Raw genomic sequence first — 12,448 nt, 5'->3', positions numbered from 1 at the left:
ATATTAATTATATTGATCAACGATTATGGAAATTAAACAACTTTAATTTTCAGTAATAATTGGCACCTTTAGCGACAAAACAAAATTACCAATTAAGAAAGATGAAAATAATTGCCTAATTAATAACCGTATTACTGGTTATAATAATCTGAATTTCTAGAGGATGGAGAGATCTAAAAATATTAATCCGTATGGCCTAATCCTCACTTTTCAAATAAACAATCACCATTCTTGTACAGTTCTATCTCACTGGCCTAATTATTAAAATAACGGTTTTCTATAATTATCAAATAACTCGTATTATTGGCTACTCAGAACATCCTATAAGACTACGTGTAGTAAAAAAAAAAAGTAAAGTAATGCCTATTTTTTCAGGCGGGGCTGAACGTCCAACTACCAATTAGGTGTCGTGGACGGCGGCGACTAGCAAACATACTTTACTGTAAATTTCTTTTATTAACCATTAAATAAAATCCAAGGCCTAGAGACCGGGAATTGAACCCTGTACTACAATACATATTAGCTTCGCAGGTCTCGCCTCTAACCGCTCGGCTACCGTGGCGTCTGACTACGTGTTTTTTCTATCAGACATTACTGGCGCTAATATTAAGTATTCTTTTCGTCTTATTAACTAATAAAGAAGAATCAGCTATGAAATCTGACTATGTATTTTGTTTATAAAACACAGTAGCAGATATTTTATTTTGGTGATTTTAAAGGTGGCTTTTAAAGATTATCAACCATTTGGTTGCCTGAAACTTTTTTGAGTCAAGTAATTTAATAAGTAAAATAATTAAGCCTTGAGCCTTACGAAATTGTATTTGTTATGATCACCAAAATCAGAAGGTTTTTTTTTGTTTTAGAAAAGAATGAGATAAAATTCAGAATTTGAGAAACTTTCTCGAAAGTGAATCAATTATTTTAACAAAAAAACGAAGGTATTTAAAAATTAGAATGGATCTAACCTATATTTTCCCCGTAGGGGGAAGTGGATTAGCCACTTCTTCAGGGTACTTGGCGTCCCTGCGGGTATCACCAGTCTAACAACATGAACATGAGCAATATATACTGTTTTACACCCCAATAAATTTACACAGTACACATAGGGCATAGTCATCTGTACAAGGAGGGACTTATTAGCTCGGAACCGTTGTGCAATTTGTGTCCAGGATGAGGAGAAAACGGCCTCTCATTAGCTGTTTGATTGCGAGAGCAATCGAGTGATTGCGCTATGAAACCTTTGGAACTTCGAGACCAATGGAGATAGTAGGGAAAGTCCTCAACCCCTTTAGAAGGGGAGGTTTATCTACTAGATCCGGAAGGGAAGGCACAATAAGCCTCTTTTGGCTGCGGTGTTGTGGGGCATAGTTCCCACCCCGATAATCTAATCTAATCTAAACTATATTTTAATACGAGTAAAAAAGAAATCAGATTCACAGAGAAACAAAGATGACGGCAAATAAAATTGGAATCGTTTTCGATGTCAATGGTAACGAAGCTATTCTCATTGTTGGCTAAAGTAGTGCGCTTTTTCCACTCTCTAGAGTGGAAGTAGAGTAGCCACTTATGGAAATCTTTACGCCTAGGTGGCTATGTCAGTATTAAAAAACCAAATTATCACATGAAGAGGATGAGGCATGTGAGATAGTGTCTTAACAGTTTACTAGTGTCCAACAGCTGTTCAGAGGAAACAAAGATAGCCAAAACTGAACACTACAATCAAGATTGAAAAGTTCAAAAGGCTGAAATCAATTACATAAAGATAACTGTCTCAATCATTTAGGGCAAACAATTATTGAAATATAATAGGATGGGAAATGCAATCTATTTTCATTAATTAAAATAATTCAAGCATAAAAATACTGAAAGTATTAATAACTACTTCTTATTTTTGAAGAATAACCAAGAGTAACCATTTCTAATGGTGCACAATTATTATAACTCAACTATTAGCAAATTAGTACGATAAATTCTAAAGGCCATTAGCAGGTTGGATTTATAAATAGATTTAATCTAAAATGTAATTTATTAGGTAATTTAAGTTAATTTTTTTTTCTTTCTGAAGTTAGTTTTATGCTATAGATGGTTAAACCAACATTCTAGAGAGCGGCAGCTAAACCAAACAAGGCAGTAGTCAGGGAATGTAATACTGGAGAGCAGAACCACTCGCTCTAGAAGGATGAGTCCTTATTTTTTATTGGCACAATTAAATGTGCGCACATTTTTGTAATTGAAATCGATAAATTTACTGTTAAAAGAGTTTTAAAAAAAAATCATTTCATTAAACTGGATTCCATCTTGTTCTCATAAACTAATTCTTAAATATTACGAAAATTTTCTTCAATAAATCTTCCATTTTCAAATACTAGATTAATTTAAACTTATTATTATCATTTCTTTATGCCCAGAATGAAGAAGGTGGAAAAAGCTTTGAGAAGAGGTTGAGGCATGTGTCTAAGGGTACAACAGAAACAAAGCAATGCCCAAGAAAGCAGTGATGGAGGTTATTCTGCGCAAGGATTATTTTTCTTGTATATAGCGAACCACTGATAAAGGCACACATCCGTGTCGTTAGGATTTGTTACACTTGGTGCCGAAAATTTCAACATTTAGTCGAAGACGACAAGTTTTCAACACTCTTTTTAACCCAGAAAAATAGATTCCAAAGCATAAAAGAATAAAAATGTTTATGTCACATGCAAGTAAGTATTTAGTGTAATTTGCGTTGATTCACCAGTTCATATTAAGCCCTATTTCGTAAATAAGTACATTTTTTTTACCCATAATTAACATATACTTAGTGCTTTTTTTCTTTTTTTTAAAAAAAATAAGTTCGAGACTTAAACGTACCGAACTAAACAAACGACACAAACTTCTAGCCAGACTACTCGACAAACGCTCAAAACTCTCACTACAGAACAAACGACGACTCTATACAGCTCTTCTCACACCTGTATGGACTTACCGACTCGAACTTTACGGAACAGCTAAAAAAACATCAAACATCAATAGGCTGCAAACACTCCAATCCAAAATACTCCGCCGCATAGTAGAGGCTCCATTCTTTGTTACCAACCACACAATCAGATCTCCAAATTCCACTCATCTCCGTACTTGCCAAAATCCGATATAAAAATTTTCACCAAAAACTCTCACTTCACCACAACCCTCTAGCTGTAAACTTGTCCTCAATTACGCTACCCTCCAATCGTCAAAGACGGCTGAGGCGCCGTTGGCCCCGCGACCAACTGGGTGACTAATGGCGGCCATCACTGGATGACCGTCATTCACGTCTGCCAGGCAATTTATTTATATACTTCTGTAGGGGTATTGAACCCCCACCACTCATCCACTCTAGCCAGAGAGAGAGAGACAGCCCCCCTTGGCACACAGAGAGGGGAGGCCCGGCGAATGTATATAAAAACGAGAGAAAAGTCAAAAAAGAGAGATTCTGTTCAAAGTCTTACACTTTAATTGTACACATCGTTTTAGCCACGTCAGTCAGTCTGTCCTGTTCTTGTAGTGTAGAGTATACAGTCCTTGGTAGTCAGTCATATACATATATAATATCTTATACCAATACAAGGTGTTATTTATCCATCAACATCTACAACCAACATCTCCTCAAACACCGATGATGTAGGGGTAGTGAACCCCCACCACTCATCCACTCTAGCGTAGGGGTAGTGAACCCCCACCACTCATCCACTCTAGCCAGAGAGAGAGAGACAGCCCCCCTTGGCACACAGAGAGGGGAGGCTCGGCGAATGTATATAAAAACGAGAGAAAAGTCAAAAAAGGGAGATTCTGTTCAAAGTCTTACACTTTAATTGTACACATCGTTTTAGCCACGTCAATCAGTCTGTCCTGTTCTTGTAGTGTAGAGTATACAGTCCTTGGTAGTCAGTCATATACATATATAATATCTTATACCAATACAAGGTGTTATTTATCCATCAACATCTACAACCAACATCTCCTCAAACACCGATGATGTAGGGGTAGTGAACCCCCACCACTCATCCACTCTAGCGTAGGGGTAGTGAACCCCCACCACTCATCCACTCTAGCCAGAGAGAGAGAGACAGCCCCCCTTGGCACACAGAGAGGGGAGGCTCGGCGAATGTATATAAAAACGAGAGAAAAGTCAAAAAAGAGAGATTCTGTTCAAAGTCTTACACTTTAATTGTACACATCGTTTTAGCCACGTCAGACAGTCTGTTCTGTTCTTGTAGTGTAAAGTATACAGTCCTTGGCAGTCAGTCATATACATATATAATATCTTATACCAATACAAGGTGTGTTATTTATCCATCAACATCTACAACCAACATCTCCTCAAACACCATTACAACTTCTCACATTTACTTATTGTACCCTGTAGGTACAGGTGGAAATCTCAATAAAACGATAAATAAAAAAAAAAAATAATTGGAAACAACAGAAAAAATAATTAACTATTTAAACAGCAAATTGAATATCATTTAATTAAAAAGAATTCTGTACTTAATGTTTCTCACTTTTACATTTGTGCCCCAAAATATTGTGCTGTTTTATTAACTAAAAGTACACCCATAGGAGAAATTTTAATTATCACAAATAATTTAGAGGAGGCCAAATAAACATGTCGGCCAAGTATTATTCCAGCATTGTAATTCAGTTCTCCAGCAATTTCTGCATAATTTGTAGAATTTTTTATTAATTTAACATATTTATATCCACCAACTGTTAATTAACCTTTGTTGAAAATTATATATAAGTTTTTTTGGGGATATTACGAGTATTTAACAACTAAATAATATAATATTAAATAAATAGTAAGATTAGATCGAAATGGGAATTGTTCTTTTAAAAACGTTTTGGTAAATTTAAAAAAGCTTACTTCAGCGATCTGTCATTCTCGTAGTTTTCCAAGCCTTGAGGCAACATAAAACCGAACCGTACTTCGACAATTTACTAAAGAGGGAAATCTATCTTACAATGGCTGATAAGGATTGTGGAATTTTCATAGTTTGGAGTGAAGAAGCTGTTGATAAGAAGGTGAACAAATAGAAAAACTCTTTTAAACGCACTGAGATAAATGATTGAAGTTTAGACGGTAGGGGCCCTATGACATCACTTATAGAGGCAAAGAAAAGCGAAAGCGTGGCGATGAGAGAGGTAAGGACGATACCAGTGCTGCACTGATCTGTGTAAGATAGTAGTGAAAGATTCCCCAATAATTCGTTAGTCAGTAGGAGGATACAACTTTGCAACATCTGTTGTAATGTCCAAAACTCCGTAGATCGTAGGAAATCTTAGGAAGGCAGAACTCTAATTAACCATACAGGACACCGATTGACAAATGATAAAATAGAAAATAAACTCCCCAATATATCACATTTTGCTGGGAGCAAAGTGCTTAAATTACACATAAATACTTTAAATGTTATCTCAGCATAGTTTTTGCCACAGTTACTAATTTTCTGTAAGAGAAAAACTCTTAAAATAAAGTCAATTTTAGAGTGATCTGTACTTCAAAGGCGAAAATTGTTAGTAACCCATCGTTTTCACTCACTCTAGTTATCCCATTTGTAATTGAGCCTATTTTTTTTTTAAAAAATTGTCAACATAACTCTTAAGAGAACCATCACTATCAGTACTACGCATTGGCAGGGAAAGCATGCTTCGCTGAACTATAGTACTTAATAGCATCCCTATTAAATTGAATTTAAACTAGAAAAGTTTAAAATTTAAATGAAATTTCTTTAAAGTAAAACAACGACACTTTACTAAACGGAGCATGAGGCAGTCCTCACGAATCGCTTAAAAACTTTCGATATTTTAAAAGACCGAGAGTTCATTAAATAAATGGAACCTTCAGTTGACATATTTTGGACTAACGATCTTACATCTCTAAGCATACGTTTTACGCTAAAGTAGTACATGTTGTTCATGCCATTGTACATGTTGTTACTAAATGTAACACTTTTCAAGTAAAAACTTAAATTAAGAATTACCAAAATAATTTTGTACATAATTTGAACATACCAGAGTCAAATGAGACTTCGCTAACGAGAATCCAACGTGACGCAAAGTACAGTTGTAATTTGAGAAATCTACCAATTGTATGATGTAATTTAATGGTAACATTTCTAGCATTTTCCATGATAACGTCGGGCATGTATGGTGCATGAATTGGTTCTCCAGAGAATAGTTTTCCACCCACGCTTAGATATACCTTAGCCAAAGAGAAGACCTGAAAAAGAAAATGGAAAAAAACAACAACTTTACAATCATTATTTGATTTATGAAAAATATTATGGTGGCACAATTTTGTTTTGAAATTATAAGTCAATTGAATGATTACTCGGATGATTTCTGAATGAAAAGGGAGTGACTTAAGAAATGCAAAGTCCACTACGACCTAAAAGAACTGTTATGGCTCCCTTAAGTGTCAGAGTTTGCAGTAAGAATGTAGTAAATAATATGAACAACGTTAAAGGTGAGTGGAAGTTGAGCTAGATTCTGTCTATATCAAAGCAGTTGCACTCATCTACTTGTCTTGGAAATGTCGTCAGTAGAGTGTTTGTTGCTAGAGATCCAAATCTCTGAAGATACAACTGTTTATCGTCAGTAGAAAATAATTTGAGGCTTTTAATTAAAATAATCTGGTGTAAACTTTACATTAACTTCACTTGAAACTGGATAAAATAGTAAAAAGATAGTTGCTTTAATGTTATTCAATAATAGATTACTCTACTGAAAGAATTGTGGTGTTACACTTTCCGAAGATTCACAAATTAATTGAAATTCTCTGAGAATTTCATACCAAATTAATACAACTTACAAACTTTATGCCAAATAGAAATGAAACGATCACTCCACGGTTTAAGAGAACTTAATGATGCCGAACAACTCACAATTCATATTACAACTCATTTGACGTTTGATTCACTTAAATCAATATTATTATAAGTACAATAATAAAATGAACTTTAAAGAAAGCAAAACTTCATCTGTACCTTAAAAGCTCTTAGTGTGCGAATAAATTTTGTTTGCACAAATATTTTTAATGAATGAGATAGATCGACAAATTGCTTTATTCTAACGAAAAAACAATCATTTACGAGGGTCGTTTGAAAAGTCCGTGCAAAAATAAAAACTACTTAATTTTTTGGGGTAAACCTTTTTTATTTTTCAACATAGTCTCCTTTTAGGCTTATACACTTCGTCCGACGCTGCTCTATTTTGTTGATCCCTTCCGAATAATAGGATTTGTCCAAGTCTGAAAAATAGCCATTCGTTTCTGCAATCACCTCCTCGTTTGAATAAAATCTTTTTCCCGCCAGTCATTTCTTCATATTGGGGAACAAATAGTAGTCCGAGGGAGCCAAGTCTGGAGAATAGGGGGGATGTGAAACGAGTTGGAACCCTATTTCCATTAATTTTGCGACCACAACTGCTGAGGTGTGAGCTGGTGCGTTGTCGTGATGGAAAAGGACTTTTTTGTGGGCCAATCGTGGGCGTTTTTCTTGCAGCTCGGTTTTCAAACGGTCCAATAACGATGAATAATATGCACCTGTAATAGTTTTACCCTTTTCCAGATAGTCGATGAGGATTATTCCTTGCGAATCCCAAAAGACAGTCGCCATAATCTTTCCGGCCGCGAAGTAACGGTCTTCGCCTTTTTTGGCGCAGATTCCCCCTTGGTAACACATTGTTTAGATTGTTCTTTGGTCTCAGGAGTGTAGTGATGTATCCATGTTTCATCCACAGTGACGAAACGACGCTTAAAGTCCTGCGGATTCTTCTGGAACAGCTGCAAACCGTCCTTGCAACACTTCACACGATTTCGTTTTTGGTCAAGCGTGAGCAATCGCGGCACCCATCTTGCGGATAGCTTTGTCATGTCCAAATGTTGATGCAAAATATTATGTACCCGTTCATTCGAGATGCCCACAGCACTAGCAATCTCACGCACCTTCACTCTTCTGTCATCCAACACCATATCATGGATTTTATCAATGATTTCTGGAGTAGTAACCTCAACAGGGCGTCCAGAACGTTCAGCGACACTTGTGCCCATATGGCCACTCCGAAAATTTTGAAACCACTTATAAACTGTTCTAATCGAAGGTGCAGAGTCACCATAATGTTTATCAAGCTTCTCTTTAGTCTCCTGAGGCGTTTTGCCTTTCATAAAGTAGTGTTTAATCAACACACGAAATTCTTTTTCATCCATTTTTTGAAAATCACTCGACTTCCTCGATTCAAACGAATGCCAAACACAAAGAAATAGACCGATCTGGCTGAAACTTGGTGTGTAGTTCTTCCAAGAGATGCTACTAACTAAACATAACCTCGATACGCGCCAGTGGTGCTATCTCTCTGACTTTGCACGGACTTTTCAAACGACCCTCGTACCAATGATTATTTTAGAAATAAATTGTTCTTTACAACTAAATTTAATAAAGAAAATCAAATTCTGTTTACGAATAGAAAAGCAAATGAATATTTTCAATGAATAAAAGAACTATATTTAGTGTGCGTAAAAAAAAATTCAAGAAAATCGATGGAAAATTTGTGGCTTAAAACAGAAAAATCGATACATTAGAGTGATGCTAATTGACCTAATTCGATCAACATGTTACTGTGGCATCTTTTTTGTGACAAATAAGCGAAATATTGAATTTAAACTTTACCAGTTTTCGTTTTTTTAAGATTACGATAGGCAAATACACACAAATTAGTCTGTATAAACAACCACTTTTTTGGTACTAAAAATGACTTCAAAATTGGAACATCTTGGAAAAAAACTAAAAGTCGAAATCCTGCAAGAAGTAAGGCAAAGTAAAAAGAAGTAAGGCATTCTATTCGTTAAAAGCCTACAAAGGACAAAATTTAAATTATAAATATAACTTGAGGATATTATGTACTTAAATAGTACAAAATATTACAATTTTATTGAATGAGCTGTACCAGCTTTTTAATAAGTCCAAACAAGTTAAGGAAAATATCTTTGGAAAAAGCAAACTTTTCTTGTATTAAGGAAGTTAAGAAGGAATATGGAGTTTTAAGTTCTTAAAAAAGATTTTCTTCATTTTGCTTTCAGCGAGAACCGAACTTTCTCACAGCGATCGAAAGCCAATGGGCTTGCCGGAACTATACATCTTCTCGTTTGGGATAAACTGCTTAAAGAACTGTAGTTCTTCTAAAAATGCTACGAATTCTTTAGAAAGAAGAGGTGCGCATCGAATATACCAGAGGATCTATTCAGTTAGCATCCCACACGAGAAAGTGCGCTTCATCAATTACGGTACACTTTGATTTCTTGCTGTTACTATGGGCATTTGGTTTTGTCGCTTTCTAACTGTTTGTCATGAACGCCTATGTGACAGATAAAGACACTTAAGAACACTTTTCTAGATCAAAATATCTTGCTAAGCTTAAGCTGGATTTCTTTTCTTTCTTTTTGCTTATTTGTTACTATTTTTTTTTTTTTTTTTAAAGTAAATTAAAGTAAAACTCATTTTTTCTGGCGAGCTTTGCGTCTCTCAAATCAGATATCGGGAAGAAAACGGTACTTTACTATAAATTTCAAAACTATTTACAAAAATCCAAGACCTAAACCAGGAACTGAACCTCAATGGCACAGTACATGTTAGCTTTAGGGACTTATGTCTCTAACCGCTCGGCTATCGTGGCACTGTCTATTAAAAAAAAAAAATGTATATTATATACTGACTATTCCTGTAAAATGTTCGGTGTTTAATAGCGGTTAGCATGTTCTTATCAAAGGAAAGTCGAACAAAGAGAATGTAATAGCAGTGCTTAGACGAGTAATAGGGGTAATCGATAAGTTCTTTGCCCATGGAACAATTCAGACTTTACATTTTCTATTAATGTATTAAAGTGAATGTTTTTGGTCTTCTTTTTTCTGAATTCTGAAGGAAGAATAAATAATGAATTTCGATTTAGTCCGAACATTGAATAAACAAGAAAAAGTTGAATAAAGTATACTCTATTAATGAATTAAGTTATCCCAAGGTGAATTTTTAATAAGGCTAAACAGCAGTAGTTTTAAAAAAGAGAAATAATCATTCTGCTAAATGTTTTGGTACTATATTAAAACTTTTCCGAATTCAATACCCGCATTCAAAAGGAAACAGATCGTCCATCCGTAATTAGTGCAGATACTCGTACATCTAAATATCTGAGGAGAAGCCATCACAATTGCAATCGTTACAATTACTCTTTAACAAAAACTTACAGTTTAAAATGTTAAGTATAAGGGTTGATTAAACGCCAAAAGGTACACAAATCAGCAAGCACCCAACATTTCATTAATTCTTCATTAATATTTAAGTAATTTTACTGCATTAATATTCATTAATATTTTTTAGAATTTATTAGATGTCACAGACCCTTATGCTGGCCATTTTCGTCTACAAAATATTTGTTCAAGTAGCACTGTAGATTGACTTTAATATCTAGTTATTTATAATAATCAAACTATTAATTACAGGTTAAAAAGAAAAACGTTATAAAAAATAAAAAAAATTATGAGGCTAAAGAATTCAAAACCTTTTTTAAAAAATGCTTACACCAACATACATCAATGATTTTGTTTATTTTATTTATTTTTATTTTTAAATAAAAATTGTTGGTTTAAGTTCATTCTTCGATTAAAGTAATTGTTATTTTATGTTGTAGTCAAACGTTTATAATAATAGGTAATAATTATCTGGCTTTATCGCAAATAATATAGTTTTCTTCAATTACATTCTCAATCTAGGTATTCATCCCACAATGTTGTATATATGTAATATAAAATGAATAAGATATGCATATTTTTAGGGCAGCTAATTATACCAGTATTTTACTATAAGTAAAATTAGGGGGACTAAATTAAATTACAATTGAGAAATCAATAATTGTTGAATAATCTACTTGTTATTATCTGTGTATTATTTGTGCTCACGAATATTTCGGTAAGATGAATTCAAGACAGTAGCCGACTCTAACTTTGTCTTTTTCTACTTTAACATGCATGTACGTATATGTGATTGATCATAATTATAACAAAAAAATATTATAAATGAAGTGGCCAGCATAAGGGTCTGTGACATCTAATAAATTCTAAAAAATATTAATGAATATTAATGCAGTAAAATTACTTAAATATTAATGAAGAATTAATGAAATGTTGAGTGCTTGCTGATTTGTGTACCTTTTGGCGTTTAATCAACCCTTATACTTAACATTTTAAACTGTAAGTTTTTGTTAAAGAGATTTTTGTACCTTTTGGATGGATTTTCCTTTTTGTCTATTTTGCAAAGTTACATATCTGCTTTACAGATTTTTTTTTTTAATTTGGAATAAGCATTTCTATCATTATAACCTGATAAGGTGTTAAGTCGGAACCGTAACTACCACTGGAGAGATCTTTTTAAAGAATGATTATAGTTGCCATCCTCTATAACAATTTTTTTTTTAAAAAAGCGTTTTGAATAACATAGGAAGATATTTGTACGTAAATAACAAAATTAAACTGCGATTTCAGTACTTCCCTTTAAGAGGAGTAAGAAAAATAAACTGCGATTGCAGTACTTCTAGGCAAAGAGACAAAGATTTTTTAATCGAACGACAATTCATTGATTTAAATCGGTTCACTCATTGATAATTTAAACGATTGCAGTACTTCCTCTTAGTAGGTGCAAGAGCATGATAGCACTTCACAGCCACGCAGAGGAGCTTTAACCACTTATTCGAGCTGAATTTTATCAAAATCGGACTAAGCGTTATAGAAATATTGGTAATAATAGTTTTAGAAAGGGCCTTATTTGGGTGGGGCGAACTCCCCTCCTTATGAGGCACAGCGTCCAGGCTTTTAAAGTGCAAATCTGTACAAAATTTCGATTCGAATGACACATCATTCATGAAAATCGGTTCACGTGTGGATAATTTGAAACGATTGCTGTACTTCCCCTTACAAGGGTAAGAGCAGATCGTCGCTTTAATGTTACGTAGGGAAGCCCTCACCCTATCATCCTACCAAATTTTATCAAAATCGGGCTAAGATTTACAGAGTTATTAGTAATAATAATTTTGGAGGGGGTCTCACATACATGGGGCTAACTCCTCTCCCATTCGATGTACAGCGTCGAGACCCCCAAAAGGCACATCTACATAAAATTCCAAATCGAATGACACCTCATTCATGAAAATCGGTTCGCGCGTTTAGGCGCTACGTTGTTTACAAAAAAGGGAACAACAAGAAGAACAAGAACAAGAACATTTTCTGAAAATGCCGTTTTTGCTCATTTTCAGCAACGTATTTCTCGATACCTATTAGATATGAGTTGATGCAAAAAAATTACAGTCATAAAGGAGGATTTGCCCTTTAATTTAAAGAAAATTTGGGAATTTTATCTTTTATAGAAAAAGAGAAAAAAATTGTCAAAGT

The 12,448-nt window shown here is 34.3% G+C and overlaps 1 protein-coding gene across 11 annotated transcripts in view; it reads right to left on the bottom strand.

Moving 5' to 3' along the window:
• The window catches only part of Ddr (discoidin domain-containing receptor 2), a 671,237-nt gene that overhangs the window by 65,876 nt on the left and 592,913 nt on the right, over positions 1–12,448 (bottom strand). For all 11 annotated transcript variants that reach the window (XM_074119472.1, XM_074119475.1, XM_074119477.1 and 8 more), the window contains one exon: positions 6,031–6,238. In XM_074119472.1, coding sequence (XP_073975573.1) covers positions 6,031–6,238 — 208 coding nt within the window. The remainder of the gene's footprint in view (positions 1–6,030; positions 6,239–12,448) is intronic.

Source organism: Rhodnius prolixus, unplaced genomic scaffold (genome assembly GCF_049639745.1).
Source record: "Rhodnius prolixus isolate KJV_2025 unplaced genomic scaffold, Rpr scaffold_2, whole genome shotgun sequence".
Lineage (NCBI taxonomy): Eukaryota > Metazoa > Arthropoda > Insecta > Hemiptera > Reduviidae > Rhodnius > Rhodnius prolixus.
The sequence above is the reverse complement of the archived record's forward strand: the minus strand, read 5'-3'. Positions and strand labels throughout refer to the sequence as shown.